Consider the following 14,521-nt stretch of genomic DNA (forward strand, 5'->3'; position numbering starts at 1 on the left):
GCTAGGGAGACTAAGAAACCAAAATACTATTTTACTTAACTTGGATTAATTTAAATAACCTTGTGTGGCTTGTTCCAACACAGAAATATCAAGTTTCAAGAAAAACTAGGAGGTGCTCTGTCCTCAACAATGAAATATCTAAAAAAATAGACAAAGCCTGGGTCGATTTAGTTAGCATATATCAATGCCGGTAAATTTCTAAGTAGAAAGAAAGCAGAAGGACGGTTTTGTGCATCCCCTGGCATTCTCTGCAACTGGTGGCTTCTCTGCCAAAGATGACGAGTAAAATGTGCAATTCATTTACTCTGCGTCTGTAATTGGTTTGGTGTACACATAGGAAAAGGATGAAACGTTTAACAAAATTAAGTGTGGTTTGGTTTAAAATATTATTAATCCTTCCTTGATTTTTCTTTCATGGCATGAAAGCCTCCAGGACAAAAGCTGTTCAGCTGGGCCCATGTTCCCTCCTTGCTCCCCGTCAGTCAAGCCCAAGAGCCCATCCCCAGAGACTTCAAATGGGGTGCCATTGAGGTCACTGTAGGCTGTACTGAGTGAGAAAAGAACTAAGCTCTATGTAAGGAGAAAAAGATTTCAGGAGACTGGCAGAAGTACAGAGCCAAGACACTCGGAGAACATGGAAAGCTAGAGAGAAGATAACCTTCACACGTAGGGGAAGGGGAAACAATGGAACAGAAACACTGATGCATTCCAAAGCAACTATTATGGTGATGGATTATCTTCAGGTTCCTCCCATCAAACAGCTCTTTCTAGAGTTATCTTCCCCTCTGGTACTTTAGCATACAATTATATAAACAAGGACGCTTAAAACACAAATGTGAGCGGCTGACAGTGTGTTCAGGAGGGTAAAGGCAAGCTTTCCCCATGTGGTACAATCAAGAAGGAAAGGAAAATGATGCAAAATAAAGATAAGCACTGTAAAGACATTCTGCAGAGAATAAAATAGAATATATTCATCAGAAAATAACCCACTGTGATTGAAGGCTTTGCTTACACCTTTCTGGAGCCCCACTACCACCACCACTACCCCCAGTGGGACCTTGGAGTTTCTGCAGCAAAAAACAGAAGGGAAAGGGATTTCTAATTCCTGGTTCAAGCACAAGTTTGTCAAGCTGCCCTGGCCTGGGTAATAAGCTTATGTGCCTGTGTGTACACTTAGTCTCTCTGTCATGTCTGACTCTTTGCGACCCCATGGACTGCAGCTCGCCAGGTTCCTCTGTCCATGGAATTTCCCAAGCAAGAATACTGGAGTGGGTTGCTATTCCCTTCTCCAGGAGATCTTCGCGACCCAGGGATTGCATCACCTGCATTGTTAGGCAGATTCTTTACCACTGCACCACCTGGAATAAACTTATGCTAAAGCATAAATGTTTTTTGAAATCCCTAAATAATATCTAGGTTGATCTAGATTCCTACAGCTTCCTCCCTTTGAATTTACTCATGAAAGAAAAAGTCAGTAGCTGGAGAAAAGGGAAGAAGAGAGTTTGGGGGTGGGTATGTTTAATATTAGGACTTCCTTCGTGGCTCAGACGGTAAAGCGTCTGCCTACTATGCGGGAGACCTGGATTCGATCCCTAGGTCAGGAAGATCCCCTGGAGAAGGAAATGGCAACCCATTCCAGTACTCTTACCTGGAGAATCCCATGGATGGAGGAGCCTGGTGGGCTACAGTCCATGGGGTCACAAAGAGTCGGACATGACATTAACACAATAAAATTCAGAAATAACAATCCTGTGGCTTCTGGACCCTATTATGGGTGTATTTTTATCTTTAATGCTAATTGCTACTTTGCCAGGTCAAGTGAATTTTCCTTCTGTGTTCAATGTAAATAACATGGTAGTGAAAATCAGTAAGGCCGCCAATCCTGGGTATCCTCGGATCTCTTTCCTTTACATTAAGGCATTGACTTACTGATTGTCCCTCACATGAAAAAACTTACAAATAAAGACACACCCAGTCTCTTTGATGAAAGTTCAAATGTCTTGGGTTTTCTGTTGAGTGAAAAATCTTTTGGACCTAAGATTCGAGGACCTGTTTCAAAATTTGGACCTGTTTGAAACTAAACTCTAGCTTGTTTACTTTCTGACTTTGTCTTCTGTGTCTCCCTTTCTTGCCTCTAGTTGTAGCAAGATTTTCCTATCAAAATAAAAGCTTTTGCGTTTTTCAAATAGGAGGGAAATGGTTTCTGACTGGCAGGTTCCAAGTTTTTTCACTGTATAGGGCTGAATGGGCACAAACTGCCAAGGACTAAAAGTCAGTTAATGTATGGAGTCAACCACTAAAGAAAATACGTCTATTCAGCAGTTCAAAGTCTCCACATGGATAATAAAAGACTCCAAATCTCACAACTATGCACAAATTGATGCTCCACTTTAGTTCTGTATATTTCTCCTCTTTAGAAATTCACTCATGTGGTTAAGAATTACGGAGAGAACGTTTTCTACTCCCAAATGTGCTGGTACAGGAAAGCTGGCGAGATTCTGGAACAGCAACCATACAGCTCTTCCAAGCCTATATCCTAAAAGCACATTATGTAACTCAGTGAAACTAGTGGGTCGAGGAGACTGAGCATCTCTATTTCCCATATCTCCACTAACCAACTCAAATGTGATGGAATAATTCAAGCATCTCCCTGTTATTAGTAAGAAACATTGTATTTTATTACTCTGCCTCTAAAAGGACTACTTCATTGAAGTCATAATTCTTACTTTTAACTTATTCACGAATGATGGTGACCGCCTCTCAAGTCTTCACCAGCAAAGTACAGGGAAAGGAGAAGGAGATGAGGCGATCTACCTGCATATCAAAAACATTACTTCACCCCATCTGGGAGGGCCTGGCCAAACCACACCTGAACATCTGCATCAAACAAGCCCAGCGGGGTCTCACACAGGACAGCAGTCTCAAGCCACCCGGATTTTTGCCAGTAACTCTAGATCAGCTTGGAATCAGCAATAACCTAACAGTCTCTCGTGGAAGTGTATTTTGTACACTTTCGTACCCTTTGTAAGTTTTCTAATTTGTCGGGCACTTGTCTGACAGATTACATAGATGCTTTACAAATTCTAACACTATTATTTGACAGAACAGACTTCACAGGAACTTAAACCAGAATACACACGTTTTTCGAAGCGAAACTGAGGTCAGACAAAACAGTCTGTCTTGCTATCTTTTTATTTACCATGATATATTTCATTGTTTCATAAGACATTCAGCGTGAAGTCGTCATACTCAAAGCTAAGCTTTCAGTTCCTCCATCCAGAAATTTTCAACTATCATTTCATCTTACCTTGTATATTTAGTTGTGATGATCACAACGAATCTCTGAGGATAAACCTAAACTCATGCACACCTAAACTCCCTCAATTTAAAAAGCAAGTTTATAATAACAAATTGTAATGTACTTCTTATATTAAAAAACAAAACAAAACAAAACAAAATGCTTTGCAAACTTTGAACAGATATATCTTGAGGTTATCCATATACTTGCAAGGAAGGCAAATTAAAAAAAAAAAAATCCTTCTGCAGTAAGAAAAACATTTCCAAAACTTTTGTGTTCCCTTAAAGTCAACACTACAAAGATATGCAGAAGTCTGTTGGTATTTTCACCGGGAGGCTCTCCTATTGAAGGCAAAAGATGATATAGACACAGCTGCCTTAATGGCCTTAATATGAATGTTTCAGCATCAATCAGTTACGGCAATGCTTTGAAGCCAAGCAAGTGGTTTCTAGCATGGCACAAAACAAAACATGTATACACATAAAACTGCACATGCACCCTAAAAATGGATCATTATCTGAAATAAAAAGATAAAAAAGATAAATTAAATGAAAATAAATTTTAAAAATAAAAAAAATCTGCCCCCTCTCCAACATCCTCCCTGCCTGCTTGGGTTCCAATACACTGCTGTATCCTGCAGAGCTAAGAGGGGACAGTTGGGTGCATATATTTTAGGGCAAGGAGTCCTGAGTGGCTTAAGGTTCATCAGTGGCTAAATTAAGAAAATTAATTCAGGAGTCCTGCTTTGGAGTCTCCTATTCTACTTCCAAAATTTACTTTCTGCCTTTATATTAAAAATATTTTTAGATAGTTTGCATTTAATCAAATTTTCATAGGATGTGAAGGGGAGATAAAACACTGTCCTTTCTTACTGAATTAATTTGATTTTTGTCTTTTGCGCTCCCAGCTATCAAGACTGTCGAATAAACCCGTTTTGATTCATAAATAATAGTTCCATTATGTCTACTGTGCCACTCATCAAAGTACCTGAAATTTTAATTCACTTGTTCAGCTAAATTTCATCTTCAGTTCATGGCCATAAAATTCTTTATTGACAAACTTTCAAACCAACTTTGACTCCGAGGTATCTAGTCAACATTTTTCTTCTGTGTGGATATTAGTTTATTGAATAAGTGGCATCTGTTTTCCTCCACATCACTAGCAGAGTAGGTATTTCCTTTTGACAGCTTTGCAGGATTTATGGGTTTGCATGCTCTGAAGAAAAATAGTACTAAGCAAAAAATTCCAATTCATTACCTCTTAGTACTTAATTAAGTTCATACCCACGGCACACTGGAGGTGAACCCTGAAACGACTGTGACAGCGGCAGAGAGGGCAGCTATATTATCTTTGGAAGACAGAGAGGATTCTAATTATCCTGACCTCATTTTTCCACCTATGATATTCATAAGTTTGCACCTTCTATTTTGCCTCCCTTTAGACCCAGGCAGAGCTCTTTGGAAAGTGACAGAAGATTCCTTTCTGCAGCCCCCGTTCATGCAGCCCTTCTACACAATAAAGCCAAAGAAGCGCCTCACATGACTCTCATCTTTCCAGACCTCTGATTGCAGGATTTTCCCCCAGGTGTGGCTGGAGGAGGCGACAGGAAGGCAAGCAGTGAGTCTCACAAGCACACACACCCTGTGAGCGACGAGAGGTGGGGTTACCTGTCAGGGTTCTGTGTGCACACGTGCATCTGTAGCAGGATCCGCTGCGTAAAAGTCTTAAAGCACTGCCCGCATTTCCAGAGGTGCCAGTCACTGAACTCCGAGTGGAGCTGGCTGGTGGAGGTGGGGCTCGCCAGGACGCGCTGGTTCTTCACGCTGATTTGATTAAATCCAGATTCCAGGGGCCCTGACTTATCCAGGAGGGAGAAGTTCCTGCCGCAGGGAGTCTGGGGGAAGACGACAGAGCGCTGCTGGGGAGCCTGGGAGAGTTTGCTGCTCTTGTTGAAGGGCTGCAGGGCGTCCTGTCTGCACATGGCTTCCATGACCGTTGAGGGGACATTTACTAGGAGAACAGCAAAAGTTTGAGATCAGTTTTATTTGTCCTTCAAATAAGCAAAGCACAGGCTTCTAAAAAATTCCTAGAAGTCATAGTAACAAACAACGTCTAAAAGAATTCCTGTAAGTCTGTATTTTAAAAATTGGCTTTTCTGGTCTCAGAATAAATGTAAGAGCAGACAGTTTGATTTGAGGGGGAAAGCACAATTATCCAAAATGAACTCATTCAATGTCTATTTATTAAGCAGTGATTATCTGCTCAAGATTTTCATAGATGGTCTTTGCCCTCACATAGTTACTTATGACCTGAGACAAAAGACTCCATAATGAAGTTCCACACTGTAGCCCAGATGTGGGGAGCGTTGAGATGGGAGGCACAGCAGTAGACAGGGAGAGGAAGGAGGGCTCCCTGAAAACGGGGCTTTGAGCAGAGAAGGGAGATTCAGGCCCTCAGGATTTCAGGCCTTCCACTTGGTCCTGTCAGCACAAAACAGGTTTTCAAGGAAAACTGGCTGAAGGATGAAGGCAACCCTATGAAAGATGCCTGGAGACAGAAGTCTGGCACGCTGATGGGATGGCGGGGAATCAGGGCGACAGAGCACAGCATGCGTTTTCGGCACTGTGGGAATAAAAGGGCGGCAGGGGGCAGACCTCAGTGGGCCTTTAACGTCCAAATAAATAAATAAACAAAAGACCTTGGGCCTAAGAAACAGGCACTGACTGTTTTTGAGCATAGGAACAGCAAGAAAAAAGAACGAATTAGTGTTCAGGGAGGGCCCGAGAGAGGCACAATGCACAGACAGGCTGCAGTGGATAAGGTAAGAGTGGGAGGCAACAGAGTACGCAGTCATGGAGCTTGAAACTCGGGCTTTGGAATCACAAAGAGCTATGTCCAAATTCTAACTCTGCCTTTTATTAGCGTGGTCACCTAAGGCAAGTTATACAATCTCTCTGTGTCTCTGTTTCCTCATCTGCAAAATGAGGACAGTGGAAATAATAACCGTGACAGTAACAGCAGCATGGCTTAGTGATTCAGATGGCCAAGATTTAAACTCCACCATCTACAGCTGTCCCTGGGTATCCGGAAGGGTTTGGTTCCAGAACCCTTGCAGATGCCCAAATCTGCTGATGCTCAAGTCCCTTATATAAAATGGCACAATATTTACGTATAATTTACTCACACCCTGCTGGATACTTTAAGTCATCTCTAGCTTAGTTATAATACCTAAGTACTATTTAAGTGCTATGTAAAGAGTTGCCAAAACATACAGCAAATTCAAGTTTTGCTTTTTGGCACTTTCTAGAATTTTTCTTCCAATATGTTTCATCTGTGGTTGGTTGAATCTGCAGATGGAACCCACGGATACAGAGGGCTGACTATTTCTTTTGACTGTCGGCAAGTACAGAACATCTAAATCCACAATTTAGTCCTTGGTAAAATGTAAAATGGTCATCAGAAGGACTGAGTGAGATAGTGCAAGAAGTCTTCATTGGGCTGATGCTGAAGCTGAAGCTCCAATACTTTGGGCCTCTGATGTGAAGGGCTGACTCACTGGAAAAGACCCTGATGCTGAGAAAGATTGAGGGTAGGAGGAAAAGGGGGCAATAGAGGATGAGATGATTGGATGGCATCGTCGACTCAATGGACAGGAGTTTGAGCAAACTCCGGGAGATGGTGAAGGACACAGAAGCCTAGCATGCTGCAGTCCACGGGTCGCAAAGAGTCAGACATGACTGAGTGACTGAACAGCAACAACAAGGACACTTTACCTCTGCGTGTTGTAATAACAACAGCTTATCTTGCAGGGCTCTGGACTGGCCCATGCAGTTGGCCTGGCCCGTCCTGTCTTAGGAAGGAGAAATATCAACTTAAAAAAGAGACTTACAGACCAAGGGAGAGTTTGTCTACTTGACAGTTCTTTACCCTGAATGCATAATAGACTCACAGGGGAGATTTTTTTTGAAATGCCAGAATCTCTTGGTAGGGCCTGAGCATCTGTATTTTTTTAAAGTTCCCCCCAAGTACTTCTAATATATAGAGATGAGAACAACTGATCCAGTTCTACCTTCTCTTATAACCAAAAAAAGGAAAAAAAAGGCTGAAGGTCTAATAATTTGCTCACGGTCTAATAACTGCCCATGGTCACACATTAGGTTAAGGACACAGCTAAGCTGGAAGCTGGAGAAGGCAATGGTAGCCCACTCCAGTATTCTTGCCTGGAAAATCCCATGGACAGAGGAGCCTGGTAGGCTGCAGTCATGCGGTCGCTAGGAGTCGGACACGACTGAGCAACTTCACTTTCACTTTTCACTTTCCTGCATTGGAGAAGGAAATGGCAACCCACTCCAGTGTTCTTGCCTGAAGAATCCCAGGGACGGGGGAGCCTGGTGGGCTGCCGTCTCTGGGGTCGCACAGAGTCGGACATGACTGAAGCGACTTAGCAGCAGCAAGCTGGAAGCTTTAGCTCTCTGATTTCCAGGGTGATTTTTTTTTCCTGACCACTCTCCAATTCTGTGTCTACTCAATAGCTGTGTTGCAAAAATAAAAAGGACATTTCACAGCTAGTACAGAGTTTTTTTGTGTGTGTATATAAACCCATACATAAACATAAAAGTTATAAATGCACCTATAAACACGTGCATATACATACTTATGTCTATATTTCATGTATAAAATTTCTGTTTAATTTCAACTTCTGGGGCAAAAGTGTATCACCAATATGAAATGTGTGCACACATTTTAGACTTTCAAAAAAACCTTTGATTGCACAGAGGCTGTGACTTCTAAACTACATACTGAAAGATAAAGAGAAATGTTTTATGTTTTGGCTCTTTCTTAAAAAACAAAACACCAGTACTGTCAAGAGATTAAGGTAAAACTCCTCTTACTTAGCCCATTTATAACTAATCCGGAAGAGATAAAGCAAAGGGAAACCCGCAAGTCTTCAGGCAACACAGAGCTCTGGTGGGCTGGGAAGGCCAGACTAGCAGGAAGGAAGGCAGGGTGGGGAGACTGTGGAATGAAGATGTCATCAACATGCAAGAGAGCAGGAAAGCCAGCCAGAAGCTCACTGCTGGAAAGAGGAATATGATGTCTCTGGGGGAAATCATACAAATGATACTCCGAGTATAGATGATAAAGGCTGACTTCTCACTTAAGCTCTTGGAAAGTAACTCAATAAACTCATTTTCAAAAATTATTAGGGTCACATCACCTTTTCTATTAAAGAAAAGAATGTGTGGGCCAATAGATTTTTTTAAGTTTAATAACCAAAGTCAAAATAGCAATAAAGAAAAGTTTATATTAGCTTTTATGATGATTTGGGATAAACAGGGATCTAAATTAATGATAATAAGAGCATTGAGGTAATAGGAGTTGGGATGCTTATTCTCTGTCTTATTTTCTCCTACAGGATCCTCAAAACAAACACGTTTTCAAGATATATTAGCAATGCTTACACTCTATATTCTGCTTTTGGCATCACCTTTTCTTGTACTTGTGAATAAATTCAATTTTACTGAATGAAATGAGCATATAATTTAGAGAGAGAGAAAAGTAAAGCTAGGAATGGATAATTTTCACAAAACAACTGTATTAGCTCTCGAAGTTGTTCTGCAGAGTGCCTGCACATGCCCACAGACCCTAGAGGTCTAGATACCCTTAAAGGTCTAGTACTTTAAACAGGACTTAAAAGACACAGGAGATCATTCTTTCTGAATACCACTTTAATTGGTCCAATAAACAAAAGTATTAATGAAAAACTTATAAGAGGACAAGAAATGAATCAGAAAAGACTATGCTATCCCAAGCCAAGACATTCTAGACAACTGCAAAATGCCCAGAGACAACTAACGAAATTCCTCAGAAGGATAAAGGGGTTTCTCCATGAAGACACGGTGAGCAAAGAAGACTTTGTCTTCAGTCTATAGGACAAAGATTGAGGGGGAGAGGGCAAACTCTGGAAGCTCTAAAGGATATACTCAAGAAAGAACGTGAACTCACCAAATCCTGCAAAATTAAAATTCTGAGAGAGAGCAATACAGGATCTGTTTTACAAAGTCCTATTTCACACCCTCAGTCATTCATTCAGCCCACGAGTGCTTACAAAGCATTGGTGACAAGCCAGACACTGCAAGCGCTGCAGATATAGAGGAACAAGACAGGAATAGCCTGACTCTCAGACCATTTAAAACTCTCGTGAGAGACACACACAAAAGTCTTCACAGGTAATTATTTACTTGGTTTCATCAAATTTAAAGTTCCATGAATTGCAAGCTGCACCATTAAGTCACTGTGTGTTGTAAGACCAGGTTCAGAAAAATTAAAATGCAAAAAAATATGCAAATCTTAGAATTGACAATATACAGTCTCTACAAGTATAACTGCGGTGACAGAGAAGAAAAGGAGTCAGGAAAACATCTATCAGAGCTGGCTAAACTTGGGGTGGGAAAGATAGCTTCCTTGAGACAGTGACCTTGAATGTGAAGTAAGTTAGTACAACAGAGGACAGTGGGATCTGTAGCAAACCAAATAGGGCATGGCCAGTCTGATGATGCTTAATATAGAATGTTACAAAACACTAAGTGAGCCATACAAAACATTTCTGAAGACTATATGTAGTCCGTGCGCTATCTCTTTAAAGAGCTGGGGATTGATTATAAGAGTAATGGCAATCCAAAAAAGGGGTTAAAGCTAGGGTGTAAGGTTCGGTTCGGTTCAGTCACTCAGTCGTGTCCAACTCTTTGCGACCCCATGAATCGCAGCACGCCAGGCCTCCCTGTCCATCACCATCTCCCGGAGTTCACTCAAACTCATGTCCATCGAGTCAGTGATGCCATCCAGCCATCTCATCCTCTGTCGTCCCCTTCTCCTCCTGCCCCAAATCCCTCCCAGCATCAGAGTCTTTTCCAATGAGTCAACTCTTCGCATGAGGTGGCCAAAGTACTGGAGTTTCAGCTTTAGCATCAGTCCTTCCAAAGAAATCCCAGGGTTGATCTCCTTCAGAATGGACTGGTTGGATCTCCTTGCAGTCCAAGGGACCCTCAAGAGTCTTCTCCAACACCACAGTTCAAAAGCATCAATTCTTTGGCGCTCAGCCTTCTTCACAGTCCAACTCTCATATCCATACATGACCACAGGAAAAACCATAGCCTTGACTAGACGGATCTTATTCAGCAAAGTAATGTCTCTGCTTTTGAATATACTATCTAGGTTGGTCCAAGGAGTAAGCGTCTTTTAATTTCATGGCTTCAGTCACCATCTGCAGTGATTTTGGAGCCCCCAAAAATAAAGTCTGACACTGTTTCCACTGTTTCCCCATCTATTTCCCATGAAGTGATGGGACCAGATGCCATGATCTTCATTTTCTGAATGTTGAGCTTTAAGCCAACTTTTTCACTCTCCTCTTTCACTTTCATCAAGAGGCTTTTTAGTTCCTCTTCACTTTCTGCCATAAGGGTGGTGTCATTTGCATATCTGAGGTTATTGATATTTCTCCCAGCAATCTTGATTCCAGCTTGTGTTTCTTCCAGTCCAGCATTTCTCATGATGTACTCTGCATATAAGTTAAACAAGCAGGGTGACAATATACAGCCTTGATGGACTCCTTTTCCAATTTGGAACCAGTCTGTTGTTCCATGTCCAGTTCTAATTGTTGCTTCCTGACCTGCATACAGATTTCTCAAGAGGCAGGTCAGGTGGTCTGGTATGCCCATCTCTTTCAGAATTTTCCACAGTTTATTGTGATCCACACAGTCAAAGGCTTTGGCATAGTCAATAAAGCAGAAATAGATGCTTTTTTGGAACTCTCTTGCTTTTTCCATGATCCAGTGGATGTTGGCAATTTGATCTCTGGTTCCTTTGCCTGTTCTAAAACCAGCTTGGACATCAGGGAGTTCACGGTTCATGTATTGCTGAAGCCTGGCTTGGAGAATTTCGAGCATTACTTTACTAGCATGTGAGATGAGTGCAATTGTGTGGTAGTTTGAGCATTCTTTTGCATTGCCTTTCTTTGAGATGGGAATGAAAACTGACCTTTTCCAGTCCCGTGGCCACTGCTGAGTTTTCCAAATTTGCTGGCATATTGAGTGCAGCACTTTCACAGCATCATCTTTCAGGATTTGAAACAGCTCAACTGGAATGCCATCACCTCCACTAGCTTTGTTTGTAGTGATGCTTTCTAAGGCCCACTTGACTTCACATTCCAAGATGTCTGGCTCTAGATTAGTGATCACATCATCATGATTATCTGGGTCGTGAAGATCTGTTTTGTACAGTTCTTCTGTGTATTCTTGCCACCTCTTCTTAATATCTTCTGCTTCAGTTAGGTCCAGACCATTTCTGTCCTTTATCGAGCCCATCTTTGCATGAAACGTTCCCTTGGTATCTCTCATTTTCTTGAAGAGATCTCTAGTCTTTCCCATTCTGTTGTTTTCCTCTATTTCTTTGCATTGATTGCTGAAGAAGGCTTTCTTATCTCTTCTTGCTATTCTCTGGAACTCTGCATTCGGATGCTTATACCTTTCCTTTTCTCCTTTGCTTTTCGCCTCTCTTCTTTTCACAGCTATTTGTAAGGCCTCCCCAGACAGCCATTTTGCTAAGCGCAGGCGGCTGCGAGCTGGGTCCCTAAGCGCGGTCAAGAGGAGCTACACCACCTCCGAGGTCAGGGGCAGCGGCCTAGAGTGCCAGGCTGCAATGGCACAGGAACAGCTGAGAGGAGCTACCCTGCGTCCGAGGTCAGTGGTGGCAGCCGAGAGGAGCTACCCTGTGTCCGAGGTCAGTGGCAGCAGCCGGGAGGAGACACCCCGCGTCCGAGGTCAGAGGCAGCCAGGAGAAGCCACCTCGTGCCCAAGGCCAGGGGCGGTGACCTTGAGGAGCCACCCGGAGCCCGAGGCCATGGGTGGCAGCTGGGAGGAGTCACCCACTCCCGAGGCCAGGGCCGGTGGCCAGGAGGAGCAACCCGAGGAGTGGTGACTGCGCAGGCACAGGAGGGCCTAGAGGAGCTATCCCACGTTGAAGGTCAGGAACGGGGGCGGTAAGGAGATACCCCTCGTCCAAGGTAAGGAACAGCGGCTGTGCTTTGCTGGAGCAGCCTTGAAGAGATACCCCATGCCAGGGTAAGAGAAACCCAAGTAAGATGGTAAGTGTTGCAAGAGGGCATCAGAGGGCAGACACACTGAAACCATACAGAAAACTAGTCAATCTAATCACACTAGGACCACAGCCTTGTCTAACTCAATGAAACCAAGCCATGCCTGCAGGGCAACCCAAGACGGACGGGTCATGGTGGAGAGGTCTGACAGAATGTGGTCCACTGGAGAAGGGAATGGCAAACCACTTCAATATTCTTGCCTCGAGAACCCCATGAACAGTAGGAAAAGGCAAAATGATAGGATACTGAAAGGGGAACTCCCCAGGTCATTAGGTGCCCAATATGCTACTGGAGATCAGTGGAGAAATAACTCCAGAAAGAATGAAGGGATGGAGCCAAAGCAAAAACAATACCCAGTTGTGGATGTGACTGGTGATAGAAGCAAGATTCGATGCTGTAAAGAGCAATATTGCATAGGAACCTGGAATGTCAGGTCCATGAATCAAGGCAAATTGGAAGTGGTCAAACAAGAGATGGCAAGGGTGAACATCAACATTCTAGGAATCAGCTAACTAAAATGGACTGGAATGGGTGAATTTAACTCAGATGACCATTACATCTACTACTGCGGGCAGGAATCCCTCAGAAGAAATGGAGTAGCCATCATGGTCAACAAAGAATCCGAAATGCAGTACTTGGATGCAATCTCAAAAACGACAGAATGGTCTCTGTTTGTCCCCAAGGCAAACCATTCAATATCACAATTATCCAAGTCTATGCCCCAACCAGTAATGCTGAAGAAACTGAAGTTGAACAGTTTTATTAAGACCTACAAGATCTTTTAGAACTAACACCCAAAAAAGATGTCCTTTTCATTATAGGGGACTGGAATGCAAAAGTAGGAAGTCAAGAAACACCTGGAGTAACAGGCAAATTTGGTCTTGGAATGTGGAATGAAGCAGGGCAAAGACTAATAGAGTTTTGCCAAGAAAATGCACTGGTCATAGCAAACACCGTCTTCGAACAACACAAGAGAAGACTCTACACATGGACATCACCAGATGGTCAACACCGAAATCAGATTGATTATATTCTTTGCAGCCAAAGATGGAGAAACTCTATACAGTCAACAAAAACAAGACCGGGAGCTGACTGTGGCTCAGATCATGAACTCTTTATTGCCAAATTCAGACTTAAATTGAAGAAAGTAGGGAAAACTGCTAGACCATTCAGGTATAACCTAAATCAAATCCCTTATGATTATACAGTGGAAGTGAGAAATAGATTTAAGGGTCTAGATCTGATAGGTAGAGTGCCTGATGAACTATGGAATGAGGTTCGTGACATTGTACAGAAGACAGGGATCAAGACCATCCCCACGGAAAAGGGTGTAAGGTGATTGGACTTATACTTTAAATGCATCATCACCCTATATCATTAAATGAAAAAGTGAGATGCAGTACAAAAAATCTAATAGTAGTAGTGTTAGCTGCTCAGTCATGGCCAACTCTATGCGACCCTATAGTCTCTAGCCCTCCAGGGTCCTCTGTCCATGGAATTCTCCAGGCAAGAATACTGGAGTGGGTTGCCATTCCCTTCTCCAGGGGATCTTCCCAACCCAGGAGTTATACCCAGGTCTCCTGCACTGCAGGCAGATTCTTTTCCATCTGAGCTACCAGGAACAGAGAGGCAGAGAAAAAGAGGGAGAATGTGTACAAATGAGAGAATGGGCAAAAAAATACATCTGAAAGGACACCTTAGAATATGTCAACTCACTCCCTTTGGAAGAAGAATTATATGTCCATATTATTTTCTGAATTCTGATCAACGGAACCAAAAGTTAGTTAAAAACTAACTTTTAACCAAATAAGTGATTAAACTGAAACAATAAAATCAATGAGACTTCACTTTGGCTGCAGTGATACTAAAAAGGAAAATGCAGAGGTTCAGGCCAAAGCTGACTGTGAGGCTGATCGGGAGGTGGCAGCAGAAATGGAAAGAAAAGCATTTAAGAATATACAATCAACAGGGATTTATGAATGACTAGACAGATGGGCTGAGAAAGAACAAGGTGTCAAGGTTTCTAGAAAGAACAGCTGTGTGAATGGGAGTGAGAGGTACTGAATTGG

The 14,521-nt window shown here is 42.6% G+C and overlaps 1 protein-coding gene across 2 annotated transcripts in view; it reads right to left on the bottom strand.

Moving 5' to 3' along the window:
• The window catches only part of PRDM6 (PR/SET domain 6), a 111,031-nt gene that overhangs the window by 12,112 nt on the left and 84,398 nt on the right, over positions 1–14,521 (bottom strand). For both annotated transcript variants that reach the window (XM_069591675.1, XM_069591674.1), the window contains exon 6: positions 4,966–5,308. In XM_069591675.1, the coding sequence (XP_069447776.1) occupies positions 4,966–5,308 (343 nt within the window). The remainder of the gene's footprint in view (positions 1–4,965; positions 5,309–14,521) is intronic.

Source organism: Ovis canadensis, chromosome 5, assembly GCF_042477335.2.
Source record: "Ovis canadensis isolate MfBH-ARS-UI-01 breed Bighorn chromosome 5, ARS-UI_OviCan_v2, whole genome shotgun sequence".
NCBI classification, from domain to species: Eukaryota; Metazoa; Chordata; class Mammalia; order Artiodactyla; family Bovidae; genus Ovis; species Ovis canadensis.